Source organism: Hyperolius riggenbachi, chromosome 6, assembly GCF_040937935.1.
Source record: "Hyperolius riggenbachi isolate aHypRig1 chromosome 6, aHypRig1.pri, whole genome shotgun sequence".
Classification (NCBI taxonomy): Eukaryota; Metazoa; Chordata; class Amphibia; order Anura; family Hyperoliidae; genus Hyperolius; species Hyperolius riggenbachi.
The window spans coordinates 220224121-220244356 of record NC_090651.1 but is presented as its reverse complement, the minus strand read 5'-3'; the positions used below and the strand labels follow the sequence as shown (position 1 = coordinate 220244356).

General features: G+C 43.1%; 1 protein-coding gene across 4 annotated transcripts in view; it reads right to left on the bottom strand.

The window, feature by feature from the left end:
- Positions 1 to 117: 117 nt before the first annotated feature.
- The window catches only part of TNFRSF25 (TNF receptor superfamily member 25), a 126984-nt gene continuing 106865 nt past the window's right edge, over positions 118 to 20236 (bottom strand). For all 4 annotated transcript variants that reach the window (XM_068240443.1, XM_068240444.1, XM_068240445.1 and 1 more), the window contains 2 exons: positions 12641 to 12749; positions 118 to 1919 (listed from right to left, as the gene is read on the bottom strand). In XM_068240443.1, the coding sequence (XP_068096544.1) occupies positions 1633 to 1919; positions 12641 to 12749 (396 nt within the window). In that variant the 3' untranslated portion in view covers positions 118 to 1632. The remainder of the gene's footprint in view (positions 1920 to 12640; positions 12750 to 20236) is intronic.

The window sequence follows — 20236 nt, the reverse complement described above, 5'->3', positions numbered from 1 at the left end:
TCTTTTTTTCTTCTTTACAGACTGGGGGGCAATGATACACAGACAGAGTAAGGAAGGATTTTCTCTTTTTTTACTATAGAAAAAAATCACTAAAATCAAAATGTGGATAGTGCAATACATAAGTTATGTAAGTAGAGCAAGTATTTATCTACTTATATATGTGTATTTTTTTTTCTGAGATAGTATGGCTGACAGCTCCACTTTAATGTTTTTTGAAGGCTTTTAATGGCTTTCAGTGCATAGCGTTCGAGAGTGTTGCGTTTTCGTGGCTTTTGCAGGAAAGTGCTGGGATTTGTGTCAGCAGGAAGCAGAAATACGGGCTTTTGTTGGCTTTCAGTGGCTTTTGCTGGCATTCAAAGGCAACGCCAGCAACAGCAAACAACTTCTAGAAGCTTCATGTTGCTTTTGAGATGCCGGGATCTACTGACAGGCTTTCATGAAAGCCTGCAAAAGCTTGTGCTAAACGCTCCCATTCACTTGCAAGAGATGGTGCGCGATCTCAAATAACGGCGCTATTGCCCGTCTCCCAAAATGCCTCATTTAACGCCTGCAAAGCGTCTGTGTGAACAAGCCCTAAGTCCAGCGTGTGTGCAGGCCTTTATAGAGCGTATTTGTGGGCCTTTATAGGCATTGTTCCCCTGCTGCAGGACCAACCCTTGCTTCTCTGACAGTCTAGCTCAATAAACTTACAGGGTCCATTCCATTGGGTGCATTTTACTGTTTCCTAAACAGCCAGAAAACAACCCGGAAACGGTTATGTGTAAAAATCTATGGTTATGTCAGAGTTTATTCCCATGGATGGTTGCTTATAGTGTTTGGTCAGCATGTTGTTTACACAGGTAATAGAAACTATCCAAATGCAGTGTTTCATTTAGAAAGCCCTGATTAAATAGTGCTGTATTTTTCTGGTGTCCAGAAGGTACTGTGGTCACAGGGAGTTAGTCCATTAAACACTAGCCAAATGATAGTTAAAAAAAACTTCACTAACTATTCTTACTTAAATTAATATTCAAAATTATTATTCCTCTGGGTACCAAACATATGGTAAACTGCCCATATAAATGAGCCAAGATTGTAATCTGTATCTATGCACTGTTGTTGTTCCCAAGTCAGCTGTCCAGACAGCATTTTGCCATCTCCAGTCCCTCCTCTAATACTCTTCCAATTTCCATCATCTGCCGTTTAAGATTGAGTGGAGTCATGTCTACTGCTACAAAGCTTTTAAGGTTTTTTTTTTTTTTTTCAAGTTCTTATAGTCTGTTCAAATGTAGCATTGGCTGCCTGTGAAACTATTTGATTTAGAAAGGGAAACTACCGTATTTGATTTAGATGCACTCTAAATCACCATGCTTCAACTAGTGTCTCTTGCTGCTAAGTGACTTTCTGCACATAAATTCTAAAACCCACCATACAGCAACCAATAACAAGTGTAGCAATTTGTATTTATGACAGTATTTAGGGATTAGCACCCAAAACCACAAGAGATCCTTTTGATTTGACCAAACATTGCTCAAAGGTATCCTTTCAGTTTAACACAACACATACAGGTGTCAGTGGAGGTGGAACACAGTCCAGACCTGTTGTAGTGCCCATTTTCATTTTACATTGGTCTCCAAAAGCACCACTCTAGATCTAAGAATATTGTCCCAGTTTAGTTCTGAGTTCATCGGCACATCCGGAGAGGTGCATCCGCTCTAGGGCCTGGTAGATTATTTCCATGGAGGCAGATTTCAGCTGACACCATCTCCTCAACATTTCATACTGCTGGTCCCGAAAGCTGCCAATCTCCACTTCTACCCTCTCAATCTCTTTGTCCGGAAATTCCAGGTTCCTCATAAACTCCTTCCATCGTCTTGCTGGGACACAGTCAATTATGTCATACAAAGCGCAGCCTTTCTGGAGGAGCGGTGGAACATGACCTGGGGGGAGGACAAAGTATCACCATGTCACTGTTTATCTGCTTTGATGCAGTCACTATTTACAATGCTGAATATTTCACGAAGTCACTCTGCAGGGTTCTATTGTGGCAACAAGTTCATCAGCCAATGATAAAAAGAAAAATGCACATCAATAATTGATGAGGTACAGGGATGATGGAGTGGTTTTGTCTATGACAAGCTAGCCATTACAAATGAACTGTTTTGTCCATTATTTGTAAACATCACAGGCAACCCTCATTTCCTCAAGAGCAAACTTATTATAGTGACTCTTGATGTGATTCTTCCTTTGCATCAATCTTCAAGGATGTGCTGAGCTCAGCAGCACAGAGTGCATGTATGTGTGACACATAACAAACCCATTATGGTCTGTATTATGTACATTGCAATAACTAGTAAGACAAATAGACAAGACAAATAACATTTATATTGCGCTTTTCTCCTTGCGGACTTAAAGCGCCAGAGCTGCAGCCACTAGGGCGCGCTCTATTGGCAGTAGCCGTGTAAGGGAGACTTGCCAAAGGTCTCCTACTGAATTAGTGCTGGCTTACTGAACAGGCAGAGCCGAGATTCGAACCCTGGTCTCCTGTGTCAGAGGCAGAGCCCTTAACCATTACACCATCAGCCAACTGATGGTGTAATGGTTAGTGGACATCCCTCCCCAGTGCTATATACTGTGCAATAACTAGTAGCGGACATCCCTCCCCAGTGCTATATTCCGTACTGTGTAATAACTAGAAATGGATTTTCCCCTCCCCAGTGCTATATACTGTGCAATAACTAGTGCTGGACATCCCCTCCCCAGTGCTATATACTGTGCAATAACTAGTACTGGACATCCCCTCCCCAGTACTGTATACTGTGCAATAACTAGTACTGGACATCCCCTCCCTAGTACTGTATACTGTATGCTGTAACTAGTACTGGACATCCCCTCCCCAGTACTGTATACTGTGCTGTAACTAGTACTGGACATCCCCTCCCCAGTGCTATATACTGTGCAGTAACTAGTACTGGTCATCCCCTCCCCAGTGCTATATACTGTGTGCTGACATGGCCTGACATATCATTGCTATGCTGATGACACCCAGCTATACAGTATTTGTCATTTAAACCTGACGTCACAGACCCTACTCCACAAATAAACGCATGCTTAGCTGAGCTTCAGGAGTGGATGAATAATAATTGGCTAAAACTTAATGCTGACAAAACTGAGGTTCTTGTTATCGAGGGCCAGGGCTCAACAGCAAAGCAGCCCCAGTCTCAACCAACACCGCTAAGGATAGGGAGCTCAGACCTGAACAACTCAGACTGTGTGCGCAGCCTGGGAGTACTGATTGATGGGAAATTAAGCTTCAGGAATCAAATCTCAGCTGTTGTGAAACATTCCTTCTTTCACCTAAGGAATATTTCAAGGATTAAACACCTAATTCCTTCAGAGGATCTTCCAACCCTAGTTCATGCCTTCGTCTCATCAAGGTTAGACTACTGCAACGTCCTCTACACAGCCCTGCATAAGAAAGACTTACGCCGCCTGCAATTAGTACAGAATGCCGCCGCAAGGCTGTTAACGAGCCAACTCCGCCATTGCCACATAACACCACCCCTGTGCTCACTCCACTGGCTACCGATAAAATGGAGAATTCTGTTTAAGATTGGCTTACTGACATTCAAATCCTTGCACAATCTTGGCCCCGGATACCTGAAGGACTTGTTGCAACTGCACCACACCCCCCACAATCTTAGATCAAAAGGATGTAACACCTTGGTCACCCCCAGAGTCCACCTGAAAACCTTTGGAGACAGAGCCTTTTGTCATGCTGCCCCTACACTTTGGAACTCCCTGCCACACCCAATCAGGACAGCTCCATCCCTGGAAGCATTTAAGTCTAAACTGAAAACCTACCTCTTCAGTCTGGCATTCATGAACATCTGACTATCTCCTCTGTAACACAACCCAGCCTGCAACCCTGTATTAATCTGAGACACAACTATGCGCTTTGAGTCCTATGGGAGAAAAGCGCTTTACAAATGTTATTGTATTGTATTGCTGAAACTAGTACTGGACATCCCCTCCCTTACTGTGTGCTGTAACTAGTACTGGACATCTCATCCCCAGTGCTATATACTGTGCAGTAACTAGTACTGGTCATCCCCTCCCCAGTGCTATATACTGTGCAGTAACTAGTACTGGACATCCCCTCCCCAGTGCTATATACTGTGTGCTGTAACTAGTACTGGACATCTCCTCCCCAGTGCTATATACTGTGCAGTAACTAGTACTGGTCATCCCCTCCCCAGTGCTATATACTGTGCAGTCACTAGTACTGGACATCCCCTCCCCAGTGCTATATACTGTGCAGTAACTAGTACTGGACATCCCCTGCCCAGTGCTATATACTGTGCAGTAACTAGTACTGGACATCCCCTCCCCAGTGCTATATACTGTGCAGTAACTAGTACTGGACATCCCCTGCCCAGTGCTATATACTGTGCAGTAACTAGTACTGGATATCCCCTCCCCAGTGCTATATACTGTGTGCTGTAACTAGTACTGGACATCTCCTCCCCAGTGCTATATACTGTGCAGTAACTAGTACTGGTCATCCCCTCCCCAGTGCTATATACTGTGCAGTCACTAGTACTGGACATCCCCTCCCCAGTGCTATATACTGTGCAGTAACTAGTACTGGACATCCCCTCCCCAGTGCTATATACTGTGCAGTCACTAGTACTGGTCATCCCCTCCCCAGTGCTATATACTGTGCAGTCACTAGTACTGGACATCCCCTCCCCAGTGCTATATACTGTGCAGTAACTAGTACTGGACATCCCCTGCCCAGTGCTATATACTGTGCAGTCACTAGTACTGGACATCCCCTCCCCAGTGCTATATACTGTGCAGTAACTAGTACTGGTCATCCCCTTCCCAGTGCTATATACTGTGCAGTCACTAGTACTGGACATCCCTTCCCCAGTGCTATATACTGTGCAGTAACTAGTACTGGACATCCCCTGCCCAGTGCTATATACTGTGCAGTAACTAGTACTGGATATCCCCTCCCCAGTGCTATATACTGTGTGCTGTAACTAGTACTGGACATCTCCTCCCCAGTGCTATATACTGTGCAGTAACTAGTACTGGTCATCCCTTCCCCAGTGCTATATACTGTGCAGTCACTAGTACTGGACATCCCCTCCCCAGTGCTATATACTGTGCAGTAACTAGTACTGGACATCCCCTGCCCAGTGCTATATACTGTGCAGTAACTAGTACTGGATATCCCCTCCCCAGTGCTACATACTGTGCAATAACTAGTACTGGACATTCCCTTCCCAGTGCTATATACTGTGCAGTCACTAGTACTGGACATCCCCTCCCCAGTGCTATATACTGTGCAGTAACTAGTACTGGACATCCCCTGCCCAGTGCTATATACTGTGCAGTAACTAGTACTGGATATCCCCTCCCCAGTGCTATATACTGTGTGCTGTAACTAGTACTGGACATCTCCTCCCCAGTGCTATATACTGTGCAGTAACTAGTACTGGTCATCCCTTCCCCAGTGCTATATACTGTGCAGTCACTAGTACTGGACATCCCCTCCCCAGTGCTATATACTGTGCAGTAACTAGTACTGGACATCCCCTGCCCAGTGCTATATACTGTGCAGTAACTAGTACTGGATATCCCCTCCCCAGTGCTACATACTGTGCAATAACTAGTACTGGACATTCCCTCTCCAGTGCTGTATACTGTGCAATAACTAGTACTGGACATTCCCTCCCCAGTGCTGTATATTGTGCAGTCAGTCCAGGGGCGCCGCGAGGCACCAAGCGGCCGCTTGGGGCCTCAAGGTCTTAGGGGCCTCGGCGGCTCCATGCCGTCGGCGTGACGTTACTGTTTTCCCACAGCCCCGGCGCGGGGCTGGCAGAGCAGGGCTACGGGAAGATGGCCGCCGCCGAAGCCCTGCTCTGGAGACTATTTATGTCTCCAGTACAGGGCTTCGGGTGGCCATCTTCCCGTAGCGCTGCATTCAATCAGCGCGGGAGACTGGAGGAGGGAGGGAGCTCCGTGGGAACTGCGCGCCTGAGAAGCCGGCCGGGAGACGGGGAGAGAAGACTTCTGCCAGTGCCAGGTGAGTAAATTCTTTTCTTTTTGCAGCCCTAATTGCGTTTGATATCTGCTGAAAATGTGCCCTAATTGCATTTGATTTCTGCTAAACTGTGCCCAAATTGCGTTTGATATCTGCTGAAAATGTGCCCTAATTGCGTTTGATTTCTGCTAAAAATGTGCCCTAATTCCATTTGATTTCTGCTGAAAATGTGCCCAAATTGCGTTTGATATCTGCTGAAAATGAGCCCAAATTGAGTTTGATTTCTGCTGAAAATGTGGCCCAAATTGCTTTTGATTTCTGCTGAAAATGTGCCCCTCATTGCGTTTGATATCTACTGAAAATGTGCCCAAATTGCGTTTGATTTCTGCTGAAAATGTGCCCTAATTGCGTTTGATTTCTGCTGAAAATGTGCCCTAATTGCGTTTGATTTCTGCTAAACTGTGCCCTAATTGCGTTTGATTTCTGCTGAAAATGTGCCCTAATTGCGTTTGATTTCTGCTGAAAATGTGCCCAAATTGCGTTTGATTTCTGCTGAAAATGTGCCCAAATTGCGTTTGATTTCTGCTGAAAATGTGCCCAAATTGCGTTAGATTTCTGCTGAAAATGTGCCCAAATTGCGTTAGATTTCTGCTGAAAATGTGCCCTAATTGCGTTTGATTTCTGCTGAAAATGTGCCCTAATTGCGTTTGATTTCTGCTAATCTGTGCCCTAATTGCGTTTGATTTCTGCTGAAATGTGGCCCAAATTGCGTTTGATTTCTGCTGAAATGTGGGCCAAATTGCGTTTGATTTCTGCTGAAATGTGGGCGAAATTGCGTTTGATTTCTGCTGAAATGTGGGCCAAATTGCGTTTGATTTCTGCTGAAATGTGGCCCAAATTTCGTTTGTTTTCTGTTGAAATGTTGCACAAATTGCATTTGATTTCTGCTGAAAATGTGCCCAAACTGCGTTTGATTTCTGCTGAAAATGTGCCCAAATTGCGTTTGATTTCTGCTGAAATGTGGCCCAAATTGCGTTTGATTTCTGCTGAAATGTGGCCCAAATTGCGTTTGATTTCTGCTGAAATGTGGGCCAAATTGCGTTTGTTTTCTGCTGAAATGTTGCACAAATTGCGTTTTTATTTTCTGGTGTCTGGGGTAACTGTTGTTGCATTTATTATTTAATGGTCATAGTTGGCTATATTTGCTGTGCTATGGTTAAGTTCCGCCTATACAATGTCATGGCCACGCCCAATCACTCCCACATCAATTTTTCCCTGCAAACAGCCCCGCCTCAATCCGCGCTCCCGCTCCACCCACATGTCATGGCCTCGCCCACTTACGCGGGATAGCCACACCCATTTTAGGGCCTCTTCCTACAGTCCGCTTGGGGCCACAAAAACCTTAGCTGCACCCTTGGCAGTAACTAGTACTGGACATCTCCTCCCCAGTGCTATATACTGTGCAATAACTAGTACTGGACATCCCCTCCCCAGTGCTATATACTGTGCAGTAACTAGTACTGGACATCCCTTCCCCAGTGCTATATACTGTGCAGTAACTACAGGGAATGCAGAATTATTAGGCAAATGAGTATTTTGACCACATCATCCTCTTTATGCATGTTGTCTTACTCCAAGCTGTATAAGCTCGAAAGCCTACTACCAATTAAGCATATTAGGTGATGTGCATCTCTGTAATGAGAGGGGGGGGTCTAATGACATCAACACCTTATATCAGGTGTGCATAATTATTAGGCAACTTCCTTTCCTTTGGCAAAATGGGTCAAAAGAAGGACTTCATGCTCAGAAAAGTCAAAAATAGTGAGATATCTTGCAAAGGGATGCAGCACTCTTAAAATTGCAAAGCTTCTGAAGCATGATCATTGAACAATCAAGTGTTTCATTCAAAATAGTCAACAGGGTCGCAAGAAGCGTGTGGAAAAACCAAGGCGCAAAATAACTGCCCATGAACTGAGAAAAGTCAAGCGTGCAGCTGCCAAGATGCCACTTGCCACCAGTTTAGCCATATTTCAGAGCTGCAACATCACTGGAGTGTCCAAAAGCAAAAGGTGTGCAATACTCAGAGACATGGCCAAGGTAAGAAAGGCTGAAAGATGACCACCACTGAACAAGACACACAAGCTGAAACGTCAAGACTGGGCCAAGAAATATCTCAAGACTGATTTTTCTAAGGTTTTATGGACTGATGAAATGAGAGTGAGTCTTGATGGGCCAGATGGATGGGCCCGTGGCTGGATTGGTAAAGGGCAGAGAGCTCCAGTCCGACTCAGACGCCAGCAAGGTGGAGGTGGAGTACTGGTTTGGGCTGGTATCATCAAAGATGAGCTTGTGGGGCCTTTTCAGGTTGAGGATGGAGTCAAGCTCAACTCCCAGTCCTACTGCCAGTTTCTGGAAGACACCTTCTTCAAGCAGTGGTACAGGAAGAAGTCTGCATCCTTCAAGAAAAACATGATTTTCATGCAGGACAATGCTCCATCACACGCGTCCAAGTACTCCACAGCGTGGCTGGCAAGAAAGGGTATAAAAGAAGAAAAACTAATGACATGGCCTCCTTGTTCACCTGATCTGAACCCCATTGAGAACCTGTGGTCCATCATAAAATGTGAGATTTACAAGGAGGGGAAACAGTACACCTCTCTGAACAGTGTCTGGGAGGCTGTGGTTGCTGCTGCACGCAATGTTGATGGTGAACAGATCAAAACACTGACAGAATCCATGGATGGCAGGCTTTTTAGTGTCCTTGCAAAGAAAGGTGGCTATATTGGTCACTGATTTGTTTTTGTTTTGTTTTTGAATGTCAGAAATGTATATTTGTGAATGTTGAGATGTTATATTGGTTTCACTGGTAAAAAATAAATAATTTAAATGGGTATATATTTGTTTTTTGTTAAGTTGCCTAATAATTATGCACAGTAATAGTCACCTGCACACACAGATATCCCCCTAAAAAATCTAAAACTAAAAACAAACTAAAAACTACTTTCAAAAATATTCAGCTTTGATATTAATGAGTTTTTTGGGTTCATTGAGAACATGGTTGTTGTTCAATAATAAAATTATTCCTCAAAAATACCACTTGCCTAATAATTCTGCACGCCCTGTAGTACTGGACATCCCCTCCCTAGTGCTATATAGTGTGCAGTAACTAGTACTGGACATCCCCTCCTCAGTGCTATATACTGTGCAGTAACTAGTACTGGACATTCCTCCCCAGTGCTATATACTGTGCACTATCTAGTACTGGACATCTCCCCAGGAGGAATGATCTAGGCATTCTATGTTTTTGGGTTTGAGTCCATTTCACCAGGGATGTGGATGCTGGCACCTGGCAAGCTCATTGTACTCTGTTACAGCATCAGTCAGTTTTTATTGTTAATATCTCTATGGTAGAAGCATTGTATATAACAACCTTTTTTAATGAAAAGTTCAATAAAACTTTACTTTTAATCGAAACAAACATTTTAGTGTGTTTTGTAACTCGGGTGATATTCATGTTCTAATAATGATTCCATTTACGGTACATCCCAAACCCAAAAATATAGCAAGTGTGACATGTCAGATGTATTGTAATTGTGCATGTAATGGCCATGGGAGTTTGCAGGCAAGTGGACCCAGTAAAGGCTATGTGACAGGTATATACTGTATGTTACTCATTCTTATACACATCTCTATCTGTGCTGCTGAATTGTTCCCGATCAAGTATCTCCCCCTCTGATAAGATAAAGGGACCCTCTGGCCAGGTGGCCTATGACGCCAGGTGTGGCATAGGCCCTGGGGTGACATCCTGACACCCCTCCCTCCCCACGGCATCTTGATCACCCACCTCCCCCCAAGCGGCCTCCACTCGTGTTATCTTGTGAGCTGAAGGCTTCCTCTAGCATAGTCCCCGGCTGGCTCCCTCTCTTCAGTCATATGTTGCAGTCACAGCAGTGCAACCCACGGCTGCTGGGTGCAGAGGAAGCAGGACATCGGCTTCCTGTAGCGGCGATATACAGGAACTTCCTGTATATGGCTGTTACCAGGGGAACCGCTGTCCTGCATCCTCTGCACACAGCAAACACGGGTCATGCTGGTAAGATGAGCAGCAGCCGCAGGGAGGGAGCAAGCACTGGGGGCAACAATACTATCTATACTGCAGCAACTATACTACCTATACTGGGGGCAACTATCCTGCGGCAACTATCCTAACTATACTGCAGCAACTATACTAACTATACTGCGGCAACTATACTAACTATACTGCGGCAACTATACTGCTGCAACTATACTAACTATACTGCGGCAACTATACTAACTATACTGGGGCAACTATATTATCTATACTGCGGCAACTATACCAGCTATACTGCGGCAACTATAGCAGCTATACTGCGGCAACTATACTAACTATACTGGGGCAACTATACTAACTATACTGCGGCAACTATACCAGCTATACTGCAGCAACTATACTAACTATACTGGGGCAACTATACTACCTATACTGCGGCAACTATACTGCGGCAACTATACCAGCTATACTTGGGACAACTATACTAGCCACCTTTACTGGGGGCAACTATACCTGGCTACCTACCCACCTATACTGAGGGTGAAAAATTTTGAGTGCTGTGCTATCATTCAAAATCGGGGAGGGGGGGGGGTGCACATCCTCACAAGTTTGCCTCAGGCAGCGAAACATTTTAGAACCGGCCCTGGTATAACCTCCCCACAACAGGTGTCTGTACAATGTGTTCCACCTCTGATTTCTCTGCACTCTGCTTTTTTTCCAGCTTTCTGCATGAAGCCGCTAAAAAGGGCGCCAGAGGCACCTTGGAAAGAAGGGGGCCGCCACGATTAGCAACAATGGCTGGAAATTTGGACACCTGGAGACGCCCAGTAAAATAGCAGGCATTGGGGCTACCCACTAAGCAAATTGCCCCATGTTGTGGTTATTGTTTTGAATACTGTCTATTCATTGTCTTTGTATACTGTTCATTGGCACAAAACAAAAAATGTTTCATAAAAATTGAAGTAGAAAAAAAAATCCTCTTTCTCTCAGAAGCCGGTCGGACATGTTGGAATTTATCAAACAACGCGAAATTTCCTGCCAATCTGACAAGAAAATGGTATCATGTGTACTAGCACTAAAGCCACATACCCACCGGGTATGTTATCAGACGTCGGGCAACAAGCAAGTAACGGACACAGCAGATCAGATCTTTAGGATCCCCGACGACTCTGCGCGAAGTACCGCAATCGCTTACTTCCCATTCGCGTCCATTGTGTAGAATACAGTGCACAGGCTGCCATGAATGGAAATCAATAAGGCACCAGCAGAGTTCTCAGGCATCATCAAGGACGTCAAATCAGTAAAATATTATAAACTAGTGACTTAGCCGGTTTAAAAACGGGCTAGGTCCGTCACCGCAGCCAGCGAGCCACACTACCACCCCCTGGCTGTCCTGCTCCATCTAAAGGGTGTCCTTGCGGCACATGCACAGTAGCGCAAATGCAGGGACACACACACAGACGCAGAGACAAAGGGGTTTTATTATGTAGGATTGCTTTGCTTGTTAAGAAACTGCTTGAGCCTGAGTTAATGTGTAATTTGTCATAATCTTATTTATTAGTATCTCCTAATTGTGAACAGCAATGTAAATGTATTAGATTAGTAATATGTTTCCTTTTAAAAGATCTATTAGGACAGCAGAAACCTATTGTAAACATAAAGCAACAGCACTAACCTAGTCTACACCTGCAACCAGCTAACTGGATATTATTATTATAGTAACTAACACAGGACACTTAAAGTGTACCAGAGCTGACACAATCTAAAGAATTAATACTTACCCAGGTCTTCCTCCAGCCCCATAAGCATTTGTGAGTACCTCGTTGTCCTCCTGCGGTCTCCTGTTCAGCCGCGATCAGATCAAAAATGTGTTTTTAGTTTGACTAAGCAGGAAGATGTTAACAAAAGATACACAAGATAGGAGTGTACTGAGGCCTAGAGATGAGAAACTGCTGTGACAGCTTTACAGATGTGGTATTTATTAGTATGATGTAGATGTGTAACCAAGGACGTTACTTTGTCAAACACCCACACACACACATTGTAAAGAGGGACTGACTGGAGCAATGCAAAGAAGGAAAAGTGCAGTCATAAAATTATATCCATCTTTGGTAAAGACGGTTTCATTCAAGCGGTTTGGGCAAAAGGAAGAGTAAAGATCTCAGTCGGGAGTCCAATGCTGCAACCAGTACTGCCTGACACATCTCCACTTACCCAGCAGCTCCACTCCGTCATCAGTCTCCCAGCGGTGATCGCCGCTAGGAGACTGTTAGACGGTGAAACCACCATCTATTTAGTCTGTACAGCACTGCGATCTACGGCAGCGCGGTACTGGGGACGCAGGAGAGCAATCAGCTCTCATTGGCTGAAGCCTATGAAAACCGATCGCTGTCATAGGCTGGCTAGGGGAGGGAGGGAGGGGAGGGGAAAAAAAATATGAATAAGTTTATTTATTACCAAAAAAAGCAAATAAATATTTGTAAAGATATAACTGAGAGCAACTGATTAGGTGTAAAAGGGGCCGTATCCATTACCTTGAGTATCGCTGGCAAAGCACAGTTTTCCAACTGGTGGTTCTTCAAATGTCAAAAACATTTTGGCCTCTGAGATTGTCTCTGTTGAAGTTGGAGTCTCTTCTGGATGCTGTAATTAGAGGTAATAAAGGAAGTTTTTTTAGATTTTGAAATCTTGGAGCAAGTTTATTTAGGACTATTATTGCATTTTAAGTTGCATAGTCAGCACCCCTACTTAATGCCACACCTTACTGCCTAGTGGTAGAGCAGAAACATCCATTGCCCATCAGTATCTCGCACTGGTACTGTGAGGTGTGTCCTAAAAAAATGGGGAACCTTTTTCCAACTTACTTATCTGGTGATAAAGGTTGTGGTGCTAATACATGGATATTGCTTTCTGCTATGAAGCTGGCCACAGATGGATGTAGCAGACAAGTGACAACTGAACACTTTCAGAGAATCATTGAGATAGACCCTGATGACTATTGCAATGGAGAGAGGCAGCATATTTGGTGCCCTATCATGCCTGCTCATGCCACTGTTCTTTTTGGCAACCAATCTAGTCACTTTCTGTCCTTGTGAAGTTTATTTTCTCTGGAATGAGATGAAGTGAGACTCAAGAGGCTGCACTTGATGGACACATATCTTTGTTCAACCAAGACAACTGTGTAGTGAAGTGCTTTAACGTGAACCCAATGTGAAAATAAACTGATGAGATTAACAATTATATTTATCCTCCTACTCCTAAAATGACTTTTTTTAAGTATCCCAGGGTTTTCTTTTATATTAAAAAATTTGCAAATTAGGTTGAATGTTTTACTGTCTCTAATCAGTGGCAGTCAGTTAAGTGACTTAAAGTTAGAAAAAGGACAATAGTTCATGTATTTTGTCTCTCCCTGCCCTCAGAAGTTATATTCTTCCAGAAAAACTTTTATGGCTGTACTTTGCTTATCAGTGATGTTTACTATATTGCCAACAAGGTGCTGACAAGACAGAAGGAGTCATTTCCATGCATATGAGGTGGACATTAACTCTTTCAGGCAGCAAAATAAAACAAGTAAAACAGCCTGATTATTAATATGTTTTGTATTGTACATACACGTTTATCTCATCAGGTCACATATCGCCTCGGATACACTTTAAAGCTACCATAAACTATTGATATTTTTTATTTTATTAATAAATCTAACAAAAATGTATTCAAAACTTGGGCCTTCTCAATAAGTTTGCCATTTTTTTCTCCTTCACATGGTTGTGGGGAGCTCTGGGCAGGATCAGTACACGATCAGTGGCTGTACAGCTTTGAATTGCATTCAGTGGTACAAAGCTTACGGTGGTGGCAGTGTGATCAATATTAGATCAGTTTCTTGTTGAAATCTAATTGATTGCAAGTTGTGTACTGCAGTAACAGAATGAAAAGTACACAAGGTTGACTACAGTGCATAGTGGCCTTTAACCTACTAACCTCTTGAGGACTGCTGTGTTAAACCCCCCCAAAGACCAGGCACATTTTCATTAAATTGGCCACTGCAGCTTTAAGACCAAGCTGCAGGACCGCAAAACACAGCACACAAGTGATTCCTCCCCCTTTTCTCCCCACCAATAGAGCTCTCTGTTGGTGGGGTCTGATTCCCCCCCCCCCCCCCCCCCGTGTTTGTATGTTTATTTTGGTATGTTTATTTGGGTGTTTTTTAAATAAAAACAGTGTTTTTTTTCCTCCCCTTGTATACTCCCCTCCCCCCGCCGTCCAATCCCTGTGATCAGCTGTCATCGTCTTCACCCTATGACAGCCGATCACCTCTATGGCTCAGGAGGGGACAGCCGTGTCACACGGCTGTCCCCAGTACAGCGCTGCTGCTGATCGCAGCGCAGTACGGGTAATTAGACGGCGATTATGCCGTCTAACATTCTCCCGAGAGGCAATAGCCGCTCGGAGACTGAAGAAGGGGCGGAGCTCCGCCCCCCGAGAATGAGATGCGTGCGCGCGATCTCATTCAAAACAGAGCCCCAGGACTTTACGCCAATTGGCGTTAGGCGGTCCTGGGGCTGCCGCCGCGGCCACGCCCGTCGGGGTGATGCGGTCGGCAAAAGGTTAACAAGGCTTGCTTTACCTGTTTGTACAGACTTGAAATAATACTTGGGCACAATCCAAATTGTCTCTTCAGTCTGCAGAGTGAACTCTTATACAGACATGCACATTCAGCTCAGCCAAGTAGCATGGATTGTATTATGTCGAGGAGCAATATGACTCCAGCTGCAGAACCACAATACCAATTAACTGAAAAAACACAAGTTTTGAATCTGGATGATACCATTTATTGGCTAACTTAGAGATAAATAAAAAGTAAACTTTCAGCTAATAATAAGCCTTCATCGGACTTGGTTCCTGCTTATATATTGGAGAGGGAGCAGGGTCAGGCAGAGGCGAGAGACGCTCCAGCTTCAGGGTGCAATGTAGGAGGAGGCGCACAACTCAGCTATTATTCCCCTATTGTGTTTGAAGCAGAGAGAAATAGGAAAAGGGGATACATGGCAGTGACTGCAAGCCAGATAACTAGAGATTAAGGTGTTGGGGCCCCTGGGTGCATCTTAGTCCAATAGAAATCAGTGTGTGACGGCTGGGGTGGGAGGGCTGGAGGGACGCACTTTAGTGTCTCAGCCTTGGGTGTTGGAGGACCTTGTCCTGGATCTAAGGGACAGTCACAAATTATGTTTTAATAATAGAACTTGAATATGTAGAGACAAAAAGGAAAATTCGGGAGCCCCAATAGTGTAAAATCGATGGTATACAGGTTATTAATTGATAGAATGGTAAACTCACAAACACAGGTTGCCGAGCTAGGCAACCATAGAATGCACCAATAGGGAACCTTTCACATTCCCACTCAGGTGAAGATGTCGCTCTCTGTAGATTGAAAAGGGTAGTAACACCCATCCACCAGGTGGATAAAAGAACACTTTGAGAAACAGAGGCGCTAATGAAGTATAAAATATGTTAAAAACCATTTAAAATGGGGGGGGGGGGGGGGGGGGGTTAATGGTGGACTTACCTCCCCACAAAAGAAGTCACAATAATGTGTAATATACAGATTACATTTATTTCTTACTCCAAAAGATCTGCAACGCGTTTCGCAGGTCTCAGGCCCGCTTCCTCAGGCAAAGATGCAAGAAGGAGCAACTCTATGAATGTTTATATATGTTAGTTACAGAGGCGCTATACCATATACTGTATAGGCACTCTTAGAGTTGCTCCTTTTTGTATCTTTGCCTGAGGAAGTGGGTGTGAGACCCGCAAAACGTGTTGCAGATCTTTTGGAGTAAAAAATAAATATAACTTGTATATTACACATTATTGTGTCTTCTTTTGTGGGAAAGTAAGACCACCATTAACCCCAACCCCCTTCCCCCCAACCGGCCCTAACCCCCCCCCCCCCCCGCCCCCCCGCCTCCCAATTTTAAATGTTTTTTTTTATTTATTTCATACCTCATCGGCACCTCTGTTCCTCAAAGTAATAGAACCAGACAGTGAAGTGTTCGCTCTGATGGTTCATTGTGGTGTGACTGGAGCCGGATGCGTTTCAACAATAGGCTATATGGGAAATGCATCCGCCTGTGCGGGATTATCGCAGAAGCACATAACTGCAGCACGCTTATTGCAATGGAGCCATAGCATACTCACTAGTCTGAATGGATTGTAGAATAGGATCTGTTTACTGTGATGCAGTAAAAGGGACAAAAAAATGTCAGTTTACTGCTGTAGTGGGAACAGAGCCTGATTGTTAATTATTCATCCTTTACACATATAAAATTAAATTTGCAGCTATTGTCCAACCAAATCCAGTTATCAGCCCCTGTGGCAGCATGTCTAGTGGACAGGCTGTGAATCCCTCCAGGCTCTGCCCTGCAGTGAACAAGCAGTGAGTACAGCTGGCTGTGGAACTGTCTGCTGTACAGAGAAGAGACAGAACATAATGTATAATCCCCTTATTGTTTCAGTGTAGTCATAGAGAAAGCACAGCCCATACACTATTCATGGAGCCCATATTTAATGCATATAGCACTCGGGGTTTCATCTGTCTCTTGTCCTCAGTTGCTAGACAACTTCAAGAACAGCAGAAACAGGTTTTCACTGTACAGATGTCATCAGCTATATGATCAGAGCAGAAATACACAGCTCTCCTATTTCTGTAGTGCTCTAAGCCTCTAAATATTTGGATTGTAACAAAGGAGCTTACAAAATCTTATGCACAGTTTCCGACCAAACTCACCTTTTACGTTAACCATAAATAGAAATATACGGTCTTTGGTTATAAAAGTGTCGTAAACATAGATTGGTACTCTTTATGATTGGCTCGTTTTACACTAGGGCGTTGCATTGCACTGCTTTATAACATACACATAACCAAACCAAAATAAGCGGTGGCGTGCAACGTAATGAAGGCAAAGAAGCAACTGACCATTATGCACCTTTATTGACAAACATGTGCGTCATTGTGTATGCTTCTAGCAGCGCACTGCATGTTCTGCACTGTAACTACAGAATCCCTTACATGGCAGCAAAACTGAAGAGGTGTGAACTGTTCATAGATTTTGAGTCGCACCACGTTACAGTGTGCAAAACACAATGCAAAGTGTGAAAGTACCCTTCATATCATTTAAAAACATTACCTTTTCATTTCAATTTGTAGCCAGACCAAAATGTTAAAAAAATATATAGTAAATTGCAGTTGCAATTCTTTGCAACCATGGCAGTAGGACTTTGTGTCATGTTTGGAGTAATGTTGACATTTTGTAATTGGGAATAATGATCTGCACAGGGCAAGAGAGACAATTTCATTTTTCAATACCTGGAAAAGACCATTGCCTGATAATAAGCACTCGTATCACCCCTTTTTGTGTTTTAAAGGCACATGGGTAGAAAATAAACAAGCTGAAATAAAGCTTGCCAAATCCTTGCAATATAGCTAGTATGTTTGAATGAAAGTGAAATTTCCTCTTAAAGAGAAACTCCGTCCAAGAATTGAACTTTATCCCAATCAGTAGCTGATACCCCCTTTTACATGAGAAATCTATTCCTTTTCACAAACAGACCGTCAGGGCGCGCTGTATGACTGATCTTGTGGTGAAACTATTCCCACAAGAAACTCTGAGGGCCGTGGTATTCCTGGCAGTTACCCTTATTGCATTATGGGAAATAGCTGCTTACAGCTGTTTCCAACTGCCAAAAAAGCATGCAGCAGCTACATCACCTGCCAACAGTAAAAATGTCACTATGTAATAAATGTCAGAATGTAAATCTGGGATTTAAAAGATTTTACAATGGGCAAACACTGACTAAATAATTTATACATAATTATTGTAAAAAGGAAGCACTTTTTTTTACATTATTTTCACTGGACTTCCTCTTTAAAGAGGAACTGTAACCAAGGATTGAACTTTGGCCTAGTCAGTAGCCAATGCCCCCTTTCACCTGAGAAATCTTTACCTTTTCCCGAATAGGGTTTGTATGGTTAATATTGTGGTGAAACCCCTCCCACAGCATGATGTCAACACACTGACATCACACTGTGGGAGCCTTGTTGCATTGTGGGTAATAACAGCTGTTTCCAACTGTCAAAAAAACAGCATCTCCTTCCACAGACATCAAAGATGTTGCCATGAAATAAATTTCACAATGTAAATCAGGGAGAGGAAAGATTTGGCAAACACTGACTAAATCATTTATAAGTAATTTTTGTAAATATTTAATATAGCACTTTTTTCAGTATTTTATTTTTACTGCAGTTCCTCTTTAAAGCTTGCCATGCTCAGGACATTGGGGTCCATCAATTCTATCCAATCATTTTCAGCTTAACAGGAGAAAATGTCAAAATCCTTCAATCACAAGAGGGATCCGCACATAGGCCTCAATTCACTAAGCTTTAACAAACACTTTATCAAACGTTTGATAATTTACCTCATGGGTAAAATCTAATTTTGCATCCACTAAGGTGTTATAGATTTATTGAACGTTGTATCGATAAAACATTCAATAAATATATAACACTTTAGTGAATTCAAAATTAGATTTTACCCATGAGGTAAATTATCAAACGTTCAAAAAGTGTTTTGATAAAGCTTAGTGAATTGAGGCCATAGACTTTGTCGGGAACTTCAGTTTATCGTCCCATTGCACACATACAACATCGAGTTGTCCAAGGCGACAATTGTTTCAGGGCCTGACAGGTCCCCTTTATCAAAGCACAAGCAGACAAAACATCCAACATGGTCAAAATCCTAACTGGACACGCTGAGCCTGAATCATTACATATCAAAACATACTACTGAACTCCATTGTTCTCAGATCCACAATTTCTATGTCAGGAAGTGCTTTTGAAAATGAAGAAAACCCTGAGAATCCCTTATGAAGAGATAGACTAGTCTAATCTAGTCTAGATTTGTACAACTTATTAAGTGACAGCAACATACAGTAGAAATTTTTTTAATTTATAGTGCATTTTACTCTGTAACAAATGTACATTTTATACATAGGCATACACATACAATTCAGAATTTTCTTGCGCTAGTGGTCCTGTTATGCTATTGGATGCCTCTATGGTACAAGGCTTGTTACATGATGATATTAATAAGTGAATTGTAATGTATGCTATACCTTTTGCTCTTGTACCATATCTCAATGCACCCGGAGAACTTATATGTTTTACAAAACTAATACAAAATTAGTGTTCAAATAAAAAAAAATCTAAATAAATGCTACTGAACTGAGAGATTGGGTTGTGAGGTATTTTCAATATGCCGCTATTTGTATTCACAGTTCTGTGCTTAACCAAGCAATGTATGTAAACAAATCTGAAATGCTTTAAATACTGCTGTTGTTTTTATATATGTAACTAGAAGGGACACCCTGCCACAGTGCCATCCCTCCAGGTCCCCCCAAAAACCTCAAGAACAAATACTACACTTGATCTTAGCCAAAAGGCCGACAATTTTATACAGTCATATCAAACCCACATGTAGACAGCCTATTTCAGACTTTTGGTCCTCATCAGTACATGGCAGGGATTGATATGGCTGTATGAGCTAGGGCTTGGACCAGTACAACAGAGTAACCAAGCAGCTCAGGGTGACCCAAACCACTCGGAATGTATAGGGGGATAAAAGAGACCAAAAAGACCTCCTACTAAAAAAAAGCAAAGCTTGGTGTAATTTGCCTTCCTAAAACAGAAGGAAATCTGCAATAATTCAGCTATAAGTGAACATTTGTGGTTACCCACAATGCATTGCTACTAAATATGCAAATAATTCCTTTTCACCCTTAGCATGCCAAGCAAGCATCCAGAACCACTGGTGTATAGCAAGCCTATAGCTTTAAATTTTACACAGCCATATCAAACCCACATGTGACAGCCTGTTTCAGACTTTTCGTCCTCATCTGTACATGGCAAGGATTGATGTGACTGTGTGAGATAGGGCTTGGACCAGTACAACAGAGTAACCAAGCAGCTCAGGGTGACCCAAACCACTCGGAATGTATAGGTGGATAAAAGGAACCAAAAAGACCTTCTACTAAAAAAATCAACGCTTGGTGTAATTTGCCTTCTTAAAACAGAAGAAAAT